The following is a 13,870-nucleotide window of genomic DNA, read 5'->3' as shown; positions in this document are numbered from 1 at the left end:
TGTGTAACGAGTAAATACCTGTCCAGGGCGGCACAGTGGCTCGGTGGGTAGCACTGTCGCCTCACAGCAAGAAAGTCCTGGGTTTGATTACCAAGCAGGGCGGTCTGGGTCCTTTCTGTGTGGAGTTTGCATGTTCTCCCCGTGTCTGCGTGGGTTTACTCTGGGAGCTCCGGTTTCCTCCCACAGTTCAAAGACATGCAATGAGGTGAATTGGAGACACTAAATTGTTCATGACTGTGTTTGATAACCTTGTGAACTGATGAATCTTGTGTAATGAGTAACTACCGTTCCTGTCATGAATGTAACCAAAGTGTAAAACATGACGTTAAAATCCTAATAAACAAACAAACGAACAAACTACCTGTCCTGTCATGAATGTAAACAAAGTGTAAAACATGACATTAAAATCCTAATAAACAAACAAACAGACAAACTACCTGTCCTGTCATGAATGTAAACAAAGTGTAAAACATGACATTAAAATCCTAATAAACAAACAAACAGACAAACTACCTGTCCTGTCATGAATGTAAACAAAGTGTAAAACATGACATTAAAATCCTAATAAACAAACAAACAGACAAACTACCTGTCCTGTCATGAATGTAAACAAAGTGTAAAACATGACGTTAAAATCCTAATAAACAAACAAACAAACTACCTGTCCTGTCATGAATGTAAACAAAGTGTAAAACATGACATTAAAATCCTAATAAACAAACAAACAGACAAACTACCTGTCCTGTCATGAATGTAAACAAAGTGTAAAACATGACATTAAAATCCTAATAAACAAACAAACAGACAAACTACCTGTCCTGTCATGAATGTAAACAAAGTGTAAAACATGACATTAAAATCCTAATAAACAAACAAACAGACAAACTACCTGTCCTGTCATGAATGTAAACAAAGTGTAAAACATGACGTTAAAATCCTAATAAACAAACAAACAAACTACCTGTCCTGTCATGAATGTAAACAAAGTGTAAAACATGACGTTAAAATCCTAATAAACAAACAAACAGACAAACTACCTGTCCTGTCATGAATGTAAACAAAGTGTAAAACATGACATTAAAATCCTAATAAACAAACAAACAGACAAACTACCTGTCCTGTCATGAATGTAAACAAAGTGTAAAACATGACGTTAAAATCCTAATAAACAAACAAAAAAATACCTGTCCTGTCATGAATGTAAACAAAGTGTAAAACATGACGTTAAAATCCTAATAAACAAACAAACTACCTGTCCTGTCCTGTCATGAATGTAAACAAAGTGTAAAACATGACGTTAAAATCCTAATAAACAAACAAACAAACTACCTGTCCTGTCATGAATGTAAACAAAGTGTAAAACATGACGTTAAAATCCTAATAAACAAACAAACAAACAAACTACCTGTCCTGTCATGAATGTAAACAAAGTGTAAAACATGACGTTAAAATCCTAATAAACAAACAAACAAACAAACTACCTGTCCTGTCATGAATGTAAACAAAGTGTAAAACATGACGTCAAAATCCTAATAAACAAACAAACAAACTACCTGTCCTGTCATGAATGTAAACAAAGTGTAAAACATGACGTCAAAATCCTAATAAACAAACAAACAAACAAACTACCTGTCCTGTCATGAATGTAAACAAAGTGTAAAACATGACGTTAAAATCCTAATAAATAAATAAATGTTCCTGAACTCTCGCGACCCTGATCAGGACAAAGCGTTTACTGAGTATGACTGGTTAATAACTTGAACGGGCAGGTTCGCCTTATGGCCACTAGATAGCGCATCGGAATAAAAGTTCAGTTGCGGTTGTCGCGCCAGTTTTTTTCTGTACTGTATTGCATCACTGTGGCACTCCTTTAGTGTGAATTTGGTTAAAGGTAGTGTTTAACATAGATCAGTTGTTTGGATGAAAGATCGCGACATTTTGTTGTGTATTCCTACATGAAATTCCTCCACACCAAGTTCATCGTGCACTTGCCTCTGCCGATCACTTCATTTCCTGCAAGGGTGCTTTCGGACTGGATTCGCTTTCACACTCTAATCTGTTTGTGTGTTTGTTTGTTTTTCCATCTCTTTATATCGTCATCACGGAGTGTTTCTGCAGATCTGAGTTTTTGTTTTCATTTCTGAAACTATGACACGGACGGAATCTGCTCATCACATAATGCACCGTTTTAAAGCAATGTAAACAGTGCAGGATACAAACATGGATGGATCAACAAACAGCCTGGGTGAGTGTCAGACCCGCACCGCTTTACTTTACTCACACGCTTTCTCTTTAACACGGCCAACTGAGAAAAATACGAGGTCTTGTAAAGGAGGAAATAACCTCAAATCTGTAAAGTTGGAAAGTCAATGTAAAATCGGATGGACCGTAAATTTAAACTGTAAAATGACACGCAAATCTCCATGCTGTAGTTTCACTGTTATTAACCCTTACTTGCATGTAGTTAAACCACAACCTCACAGTTGTCTTTTCATTTTAAAGCGAGTAAAGCAAAGTTTCACTAGATAAAGTAAAGAACGTATTATTGGTCATACTGGTCATACTGGTGCAACAGATATTCAGCACTAAGCTGTAATCATGGCGTTAGACATTAGTGTGGAAGTGGAAGTTACATTGGTTATGTCATCCACATGAAAACTTAACTAAGCTATCAGCCAACTAATATACATCCTGGTCAGAGTCACAGTGGCTCCAGCACCACCTGGAAAAGAAAATACACCAAGGACAGTTTAGCAGTACAGATGCTCCATTCCCACTGCAACCGCGGTCAAGTTTTATATCGGACATTAATTCGCCTGACATTCGAGTTTCTTTCGTCTCGTTCTCGGCTAATAAACATCCAAAAATGAATAAAACTGCACGACCTGATTCTGTAGTAAACAAGGAACAAACTACAATCAAATATGTTTCAAAAGTTTTTCTGTTCATTTTTATTTAACGCTATTTCGTAAATGTGGGTTCATCTGCGTTGAAATGCTAAGGGAGCGTCTAAAAAGTTGTAGCAATTACCCAGTGGCTACAACTGTATTAAGTTCTACATTATGGGTACAGTAAAATATATAGTGTAAAACATTGTAAAAATTTAATGTAATACCTACAGTATGGGTACAGTAATAAAGAATTAAAAGTAAAAAATTAACAAAATTAAAGAAACATACATTTTCATATAACCAATGTTGTAGTAGTTACCTAATCACTTGTACTACTTACTATAACCTAGGGCAGGGGTGTCAAACTCATTTTCACCGAGGGCCACATCTGCATTATGGTGGCCCCCAAAGGGCTGATTGTAACGTATCCTGCTGTGATAACTCTCTGCCTTTTCATTCTTGGACAATTTGTTGCTTTTCTTGGAGGCTAAATTCTATGTTTGGTGTCAAAATGGCAAATTTATTCTGTATATTTATAACATATATCTACATTTATATTGTTCTCCTTTACCACAGACGCGGCCTCATAACACAACAGACATAATTCTCTTCCTTCTGCTTCAATTTTCTCTTCTTGTACATTTTGGGATTATTTGTAAATATTTCTTAGCATCACTCGTTGGAAAACCGCCTCAGTTAAACGCTGATGTGGAAACACTGCCATCTAGTGGCGGGATGTGGTCACTTTGCGGGTAACAAAATCGGCATGCATTGTGGGAGATGCAGTTTATGTAGGATTTTACAGTGTATTTTAAGACAATCCGACGTCTTTTAAGCTCTTGCGGGCCACATAAAATGATGTGACAGGCCGGATTTGGCCCGCAGGCCTTGAGTTTGACATATAAGACCTAGGGTGACCATATATTTTTTTTTAATATTTAGTTTTTAAAAAAGAGGACGCCTGGTTCAGGGAAGGAGGGGGGGGGGGGGTTGTCGTTGGTGACACCATGGCAATGTGTATGGGGTAGAGGTTTATAGTTGACAAATGAGTCAATAACCATCCAGCTGTGTTACTGAACTTTAATAAATGTACAGCTGCTCTTTAACAAGGGCCTTTATGGTAAGATAATCTTATTCCTTCACATTCAGCATTAAGCCCTAAACAATAATCAGGGACCCAACAGTGGCAACTTGGTGGTGGCGGGGCTTGAACCGGCAACCTTCTGTTTACTAGTCTAGTACCTTAACCACTGAGCTATCACTGGCCCTGGTGGTCATGGTGGATCAGGTGCCACCTGTAAACACTAAGTGCAGGGCGTGAATACACACTGGACAGAGTGCCAGTATCACAGAGCATTTGGAACAATGTAGTGCAGCCAATACACCTTTTGCATGTTATTCGGAGGTGTTGGGGAAAACTGGAGAACTCCTTGGACACTCACATGCACATTAAGTTTCATATTTTAGGGAAACACATGACAAACTCTTTACAGAAAGGGATTGCAATTGAGGGTAGAGCCCAATCCCCAGGATCCTTTTGCTGTGTGGCACCTAATGTGCTTAATGATAATTGACATTTGACATTTAAGGCATTTAGTAGACGCTTAGATCAAAAGTGACTCGTACTGAATACAATGCAATTGAGGGCTAAGGACCTTGCTCAGGGTTCCAAAATTAGCAACTTGGTGGTGGTTGGTTTTGAACCAACAACCTGCTCATTGGTTTTGATTACTAGTTCAATACCCTAACCACTGAGCTGCTTCTTTGTGCGCAACTCACAACCTAAAGTAGTTTAGTGCTAATTCATTTACAGAATTATGTGTGAAATGGTTTAGTGGTTTATGTGAGTAATGGTCATTTACTGGGGATTATTGAGAGAGTAAATGTAAGAACATTTGAGATGCAGCCAGATTATTGTACAGGTACCTCTGTTAAGAAACTCATTACCCTATTTGCTGTAAGATATGGGTATATGCAGTATGTAGAGCAAATTTACACCATTGCATGGCACCTCACTGTTGAAATTTGTATTGTGTTTACAGCCCTGTAAATCTCAGGAGTTGGATGGCTTTGAGGAGCTGTAAACATCACGCAGAGGAAAGTCTATTGGCAAACGTTTACTGGCAATTATGAACCTCTGCTGTGTACCTCTTATTATGTGTTAATGCGTTCCAGGTTTTCCTTTTCCCAAATAGCCTGCCAATAAGATTTTCACATGACCAGGACTGGACTGTTTTAAAACACGGCCGACTTCTGTAAAAGGATGGGCAATACGACTAAAATATAGTATTTTACTACTTTTCCTGCCTCTGCAAATTTAGTCGTATCCAATTTCCTGATTATATTTCACCTCTACTGCTGTAGACCTTCACTATTGAATGACACATGTAGTAGCTTAGTTTCAACTGTCCGAGGCAAGCTCATCCGTGTTGTGAACGGAGAGTCATGCACCTATCTGCATGCAGGCGCCATTGACCAGCCAGTAGAGGCTGTAAATGCAGCTGTTATGAGGAATCCTTTGGCCCTCCCGTCCCAGGACAAGTCGATTATTGTCAGTGTAGGTGCCCGGCTAGCAGATAGCAGAGCTGAGATTTGAACTCTCGAGTGTCAGCACTGGTGGGCTGGCATGTTTTACCGCTGCGCCATTTAAGTGGCAACATATTCAAATACTTTTCTAAAATGTTTTTCAATGTTTAATTTGTAGGGCTCCACATTTATTGCGTTAATTGGGTAATTTTTTTATTATTCATTTTTTTAATGGATAGTTTGCATCAGTTAATGATGCCAAATACAGATTATTAATTTAAACCTTTTTTTTTTTTTTTTTTTTTACCCCAAAACCTATTCTAGTAATAACATAGTAGTTACGTATTTAGTAATGGAAAGAATAGAGATCAACATGGGTAGACTGCAGGGCTGAATGCATTGTCAGTTGTTTTGTGACTTTCAATTCTGGCCTTGCTTTCTTTATATTGTGCTTGGTGCTGCTAAGATAATTTTTCAAAAATATTAGTGGTGTTCATTTACTCATTCATTGTCTGTTTTACCACCGCTTTGTTCTATTAAGGGTCATGGTGGGTCCAAAAGATCCTGGACAGGTCGCCAGTTCACACACACTCGTACTTAGGGGGAATTTTAGTATCTCCAGTTAACCTGACTGTATGTCTGTGGACTGTGGGAGGAAACTGGGGCAGACATGGGGAGAACATTCAAACTCCACACAGAAAGGACCCGGGCCGCTCCACCTTGGGATCGGATTTAGGACCTTCTTACTGTAAGGCAACAGCGCAACTCATTAGGCAGGGTCAACTAATCTTATTTGAACTTCTTGAAATCCTAAAAAATTGGATTTTAAGTTACATTGCCATCATTGGCTTGTACAAAGAAGTACATTGTGTGAATATTTCCAGTGCATACATTCCCTTTAAATTTACTCACCGGCCACTTTATAAAGTTTACCCGCCTTGTATGTACATTCCTTGGCCATGTTATGAGCTATACCAACTATATAGATGCACTTTGTGGATCACAGTAACTGACTTTAACCCATTGGTTGCACTTGTCATCCTATCTTTCTACCAAACAGTAATAAAAAGAAACCCCCATTGACTGCTTTCACACTTACATAGTAATAATGTGCTAGTTGTTGCACTGGTATGAGTAAATTAGGTTGCATCAGTGTTGTTGAGATTTTAAAGAGCTCAATTAAATTAAACTTAATTAAACATTTAAAGCCAACAGCATTAAAAAAGAAAATAATTCTGTACTTTAGACATCTGCACTTTACAAATGAGTTACGTCTGCCTCATAAAGAGGCCAGTATATGTAAATAGTATCTAAAAATAGTATCTAAAAACCACAGACATATATTATTTTAATGCACCTGACACAGTAGCATTTACAATAACAGTACAGCACATATTGCCAAGTTCCAGCACCCATGTAATATTAGGTCAATAGGACTCCTGAAGGTGTTTCTATAGGAAGGATTTTTAAAGGAATTTTTATAGCCACTTGCATTTGTTTTTGTTGTTGTGTTGAGGTGAATGAGACTAAAAAATGAAAAGCTGCTGTACACAAGTGAAACCACTGACTTGTGAGGGTCAAATTGGACTTCTGGGCTTTTCCATTTTTCATCACTTTGCAAGTAAAAATGTAGCAGTAGTCAATATTGTGGCTAAATTGTGGGTTTCCTTGGGGTACTAAGTGAGGACTGAAGACTCAAATTAGAGTATTTTCTTTCCTTTTAATGTAAATAACATTGTTTGTGAGATTAGGGTTTGAGTCGGTTGTGGTGGAAAGTGGGAAGGGGAATGGCCGAAGCTCTGTGGAACCTGGGGTTTCCTGGTGGAACCAAATCTGCTGTGACCCTGACCAGGATAAAGTGGTTGTTGATGAAATAAAATAAATATTTCTCAAAAGTGATTAATGTTTGTGATGAAATGTAAACTTTGTGAAGTTTGTGTCTACTATAAAACAGTTATAGTAATTTGTCACAGTACTAATGGTTCCATTAATGTCTAGTTTACTCTGCATGATTTCAGCACTGATTTTCCGCTCGCTAACAGGTTTTGGAGGTCGCTGACAGATGCGCCTCCAGCAAATATCTAGCATGCTAATTATCTGCACCTGTTGGGGACTCCAAATCTCATAGTGTGAAAAGTGTTGCGATCGGGTTATGGCTAGCAGTGAGTGTGGTGTTGAGCTACAGTCAATGAGAATGCATAATACAGAACGAGGGGAAAACCAGTGGAAGAGTTGTATAAATGTCATCAAGCTTGGCTGCAGCAAAATATAGTTTCTATCAGAATACATTAGCATACACAGCTTTACAGTATTTGTAACCGTATCGTTCATTCTAAACCATAATACCCACATTTTCACTGCGAAAATATTTAGTTACGCCCAATTATTATTTTTTAACCACTTGAAAGTCGTGTAGTGTGAACTTAGCCTTAGTGTTTGTCGATGTGATTGAATTTACTGTTAGCTGTTGGTTCTTGTGGTAAAGTTGTGTGAGAACCATAATTAAAATGTCTTTTGCCTGTTAGCTTAGTCTCTGAAACAATTTTCTGTGTTAGGTCAGTGGACTAGCATGAATGTTTGGTCATAGCATAATTTTATATAAAATTCTATGTATTGGATCATTAGTCTGCTTAAACTATCCAACTACAACACTTTTAGTGATTGTCACTTAATCGATTAGTCGATTAATCTAAATGATTAAATAAACGATTAATTTTCCTCCAGAAAATTTAATTAGGAATCTCATTTAAGCTTCTTTTATTTTAACAACAAACTGTATAGCATAATAACATGGCACAAAACTAAATGTAAACAGGGTTTATGTCCATATTATCAAATTCTCAAGTGTTTCATATTAAAGTGCATCATGTGTTTATGGCATTCTGTACACAAAGCAAAGTGCTTAAACTTAGCACTTTGAATAGTTAGATGTAGGCACGTCTCATTAAGTCCAGCATACAGTAACGACAAAATGAGCCCAGATTCTAACCTACACATTCACTCAAAAATTACTTCACATTCTAAGCGATGTAAACAAAGTGGTGTTTCACATGAGAAGCTTTTTGCGCTTTCAGCGCCATGGCAACCACAAAAATTGCAAGCCCAATGCAGCAAAGTGCACGGCGGTCTAACTGAACTTGCTAAGAAATACAGTATTCCAAGATCTCTGCGATTAAGAAGCTTAATGAAGCAATATAGAAGTAAAAGTTTTGCCGTGTCTCATGCGCCCTAACTAAACTCGCTAAGGAATACGGTATTCCAAGATCTCTGCGATTAAGAAGCTTAATGAAACAATATAGAAGTAAAAGTTTTGCTGCGTCTCATGCGCCCTAACTAAACTCGCTAAGGAATACGGTATTCCAAGATCTCTGCGATTAAGAAGCTTAATGAAACAATATAGAAGTAAAAGTTTTGCTGCGTCTCATGCGCCCTAACTAAACTCGCTAAGGAATACGGTATTCCAAGATCTCGCGATTAAGAAACGTGAAACAATATAGACATGCAACATTGGGCTAGTGCTGCTGTGGTACCATCAAAACTTTGCACAGTATACAAACCACCTTTTTGTTTTGTGCCAGTTTTAAGTATTCCCAAACTTTTCATGATTTGGGTCTCGGAAAACTTTTAGCTTTTCTTTGAAAGCCCTCTACAATCGGCCTCTGACATTTTTAAAGACTGCGCTTAATGCCGCCAACCAGTGACTCGACCAAATACGACTTAAGTCATGCACGGAGCAAGTAGTGCTGAGGGAAATCATATGAACGCGTATATGAATGGAAACATTGTAGAAATTAAAAGGATCATTTATAAACATAGTTTTAAAAACGATGCATTGCGTCGATGTCATCAACTAGGTCGACCAATCACGTTAGCCCTAAATCTTAACAAGTAGACCTATTACAATAAGTTTGTAGAAATGTTTCCTGAGGAAAATGTGAGTGTGATTGCAGCTCAGCGGTGGTAGAGTATGTGGGAGTTAAACACATTTGGTGAGAAATGTGATATTGTGTGTTCAAGTATGTGTTTGATTGGAGTTTGAACACTTTTGCTCAGAAAGGTGATTGTGTGTGTGCAAGCACACAAGCATGCTTCACAAATGCTAATGTATTGCTAGGTGTTTGCCAAGGTGTACGGACTGTTTATGTAAAATTTCTGAGGCCTGGCTAGTAGGCTGTTTGTGCTACCACCATAGTAAGGGAAGTCTGGACATGTGACCCTGTAGTATCTGTGAAAAAGAAACCATGACAAACAGGCTCATGTTTTTTTGTGTTTATTCTGAGATCAGATTGCTATGGTGAGATTGCTGTAATGAGCATGTGATGAGCCTGTGATAACACTGATCACAACTGTGATTGAGATTTTATTGTAACACTTGGATTAAAATGTCAACTGGATGGAACAGCATAGTGAATTCAATCTAGTCAAATACCTTAAAATTTCTCTCATCCAATTACACAGAGTTTATGAGATTACAGCGACAAAGCTAGTTTCTGCTGGAGCCCTGATATGATCTGCATTCTTTTGTTCGCACCATGCTCAAGGTAGTATATATCTAAAAAACACAGCCATTCTAGCTTCCACAGAAACACACGAAACATAAAAAGAAACCATTAAGTAACACAAGCTTATGACTACATTGGTGGCTCTTTTTTAAAAAGCATTTTAGACATTGTGGCAACATTTTGGGGAAAAAAAAGCCTTTTCCTGTTTTAGCATGACTTTGCACAACTTGGTGTAATGATCTTGGTTTGGAGCAGCTCCAGTGGCCTGCTGGGGGAAGTTAGAGCTTAACATCAACCCCATTATGGACTGAATTGGAGCCAGGCCTTTTCGTCCAGCACCAGTGCTTGATCTCACAAATGCTCTTCTGTCTGACTGTGCAAAATATTTCCCACAGACACACTCAAGAATTGCAGGGTCTGTTATGGCCTTATTGACGTCTTGAGTATTTAAGTGGGACGTCCAACTCATGGACATCTGTCCACATATAAAGACCTGAAATGCTGATTCATCTGAAATTCCTCCTAATTTTTTGAACCGTTTAATGATATTATACACTGTAGAGGGAGAAATATGCAAATCCCTTCCAGTCTTTCTTTGAGGTACATTGTTTCAATAATTTTCTTACGCATTTGTTGACAAATTGGAGATTCTCTGATCATCTTTGCTCATCAAAGACTCAGCCTTTCCTGGATGCTGCTTTTGTACCAAACCATGATTACAATCACCTGTTGACATCACCTGTTTGGAATCACATCATTATTTACTTTTTTCACCTCATTACTAGCCCTAAATTGCCGCTGTCCCAACTTTTTTTTGGAATGTTTTGCAGGTCTGAATGTCTAATGTAAATGTAAGGAACGCTGTATTTTTATTTTATTTGTATTTTCCATTATTTCCATTGTCCCAACTTTTTCTGATTTTGGGTTGTATATTTCATTAGGGCAATACAGGACACACTATGCTCAAACACTACATTGTAAGCTTATTTCGAAACTCCCAATAGTCATTTGAAGAATATACAAATTATTTATTTTTAAACCTTGAACTTTTCGAATGATTATAATATTTTCCATCCAAGTTACATAAGCAAATCATAAAGTCATTTGAATCAAACAGGAAATGATATAATGGAGTGTTTTTGATAATTGCAGAAATTCAAGAGAAATCTTGAAGGTAATCTTCAATGCATAAAAATATGTTTCATTAGGAATCTTAATTTTACAGTGTAAGTTTTAGAAACTGTTACCAGAAGTCTCTTAGCCTCCTGTAGAATTAGAGTAGATTGCTTATATACACCTAGGTATTTAAACTAATGGCACAGATCCGTTATACCTGTCCTTGCACCACCTACCACTAATAAATAAAATGAATCCACAAATGAACATATAAAGCGTTTGCTTTCCAGATTAAGTCTACGTAAAGCTACTCTATCCATTCAGCTCGGTGCCTTTACCTGCTGGAGCAGCTTGTTTGTTTACATAATAATTTTTCCGCGTCTTAGTGATGTAGAGGCTTGATTGGCTCAATCATGGAATCATTTTTAATGTTTGTCTTACTTTTAATTTCCTTGACAATTCTGAAAATCTTGGATAATGCTAATCAATGGGATGAGAAATACGCAATTAGCCAAAAGTATGTTGTCATCCCTCATTAATAAATAAGTTCAGGTGTTTTAGCCACATCCAATCCAATATAAATTGAACCACATGCTTTCAACTTAGTGCCAACAGTTTGGAAAAGGCCTCCTTCCTTTTCCATCTAGTTACCCTAGTGAACACCATTGGGCTGCATAATTATGGCCATGGTAGAATACCATTTCCAAAAAGCTTGTGGTCGGGTGTCCATATACTTTTGGCCTATAATTGCATATAAATATGTGAGCACTGTTGGTTTTGACAGGAAAACTTGACATACGCAGCAGTGTGAGTGGAGTCTTTTGATGTGTCCTAATTTTCTGTTGTTTACTGATTGCAGGGTGTAATATTTTGTGTAATCATAATCCCGAGAGTCTGTGATAGATCTATGTTGTATTTATATAAAACGGGATTCTATGATGATTAAAAAAAAGGTTAAATGGCACGATGCACATTTGGACAGATTGACCGCTCACAAAATGAAGAACCTCCAGAATAGTGCACTCTGTACTGAATTGTTTGTGGTTTCAGACATGACAGTCAGTGATTGATTCAGGAGAGAGGAAACATTAGCAGACAGACTTTTAAACAGGGAATTTTACTAACATCTGTTTGTCAGATGTTTTGCAAGCTTTGGTTTGTTAGATAGAAAGTAAATAATTCTTTTTGCACTGGAATTTTGGTTTTGCTGTCTTGAATGAATGCAAACTGAATTGGCCTCATATTAAAACTCATATCGTGAGAATATGGACTGCTTCATGGTGCCTGGCAGTTTGCAAGCATTCCTCTGCTACTGCACTCACTGTGTTTAAAATTCTGCTTTGCATAATTGAAGTAATTGACTCACTTTTTCTAGGGATAATTCATAGTGGCAAGCCCACCTCATGTGTGTTTTTGGGAGGTGGAAGAAAATCTTCTGCATGAATGACCTGAAGCAAATCCACACTGACACAGCTAGGCCATTGAACCCAGTTTTTCAGGGCCCATATTTTTGTGCAGCACTTTTTTACCAGCTTTTTTTCAACCATTGTTTTCTGTAACATGTCTGGAACACATCTAGCCAGAAGAATAGGTAAAACATTAAAACCCAACAACGCCGCTAAGGTGGCGCAGCGGTAAACACACACTGTTCACCAGAGCTGGGATCTCGAATACATCATATCGAATCTCGGCTCTGCCTTGCCGGCTGAGGCTGAGCGGCTACATGAACAACAAGTTGGATGCGCTAAAGTGGGAGAAAAAGGGGTAAAAAAAACCCATTTATAAAATAAATAAATAAATAAAAATAAACAGCACCCAACAGCACTGTACTTACTGTGACACATGGGGTGGTAGTATTATGCTCTGGGGCTGTTTTGCTGTAACTGGAAGCAATGCATTACAGACCGTGTACAGAATAATTAGACAGGTTAAATTAGCTTAACCTTTTGGTTTTGGCTAGAATTTAGCTTTTAAAATGGGCAACACACAGACCTTACTGCAACCCAATTAACAATATGTGGAGTGTACTTTTCTACTCTGTACAAAATTGGTAGTATTGATATTGGTAATTGGTGTGTAATCTGTGATACACAGTTTGCACTAACCCAGTGATAAAAATGTCTATTGAATTTATGATGACTTACTCACTTTTTTAAGTCTATATATTTTTATATTCACACAAGTTGCCTTGGATATATCAAAAGTAAAAGAAGTAACACATGCCTGCACCTTCTTGAACTCTTACTTAACTGACAAACGTACAAAGAAATGATTTTCCACTGTTTTTGCTGACCAACTAAGCAATTTAATAATGAGTGAGAGTGAAAGGTTTATAGAATATTCAGGTTATACTGTCTTGAAACATTCCATAATAAGCAAGTGAATTGGTAACAGGTGAGGGTTATGATTAGGTGTAAACGGAGAATCAGCCAAAGACTTACCAGCAGTCATGGGTCGTGGCTCACCACATTGTGCCGAAATTGTCAATAAAAAGAATATTTTTTAATACACGATTGCAAATAATTGCAGATAATCTTTCACCATCTACTGTTCATAATATTGTGAAATTATTCAGGAAATACAGAGAAATCTCAGTCCTTGTAAGGCAAGGCAGGAAATCATTATTGGGTGTGTGTGACCTTCAAGCCATCAAAGCCCTTTAAGCCCCTACTGTCATTGCATGTGAAACTGTCATGCTGCTGTGATAAATATAGGCACATGGGCCATCATCAAATGACAGAGTCTACCACTGCATTGAGAAATGCAACCTGAAACTGTTTTACACGAAGTGAAAACCATACATACTACAGATCTGTTTTATGCAGAAATGTCCCC

The 13,870-nt window shown here is 37.6% G+C and overlaps 1 protein-coding gene across 1 annotated transcript in view; it reads left to right on the top strand.

The window, feature by feature from the left end:
- The first annotated feature begins 1,926 nt into the window (after window positions 1–1,926).
- The window catches only part of eml3 (EMAP like 3), a 96,556-nt gene continuing 84,612 nt past the window's right edge, over window positions 1,927–13,870 (top strand). The window contains exon 1 of the mRNA XM_062994072.1: window positions 1,927–2,245. Within this exon, the coding sequence (XP_062850142.1) occupies window positions 2,221–2,245 (25 nt within the window). The 5' untranslated portion in view covers window positions 1,927–2,220. The remainder of the gene's footprint in view (window positions 2,246–13,870) is intronic.

Source organism: Trichomycterus rosablanca, chromosome 4 (assembly GCF_030014385.1).
Source record: "Trichomycterus rosablanca isolate fTriRos1 chromosome 4, fTriRos1.hap1, whole genome shotgun sequence".
NCBI lineage: Eukaryota > Metazoa > Chordata > Actinopteri > Siluriformes > Trichomycteridae > Trichomycterus > Trichomycterus rosablanca.
Note: the sequence above shows the minus strand (reverse complement) of the source record. Positions and strands in the feature narration are given on the sequence as shown.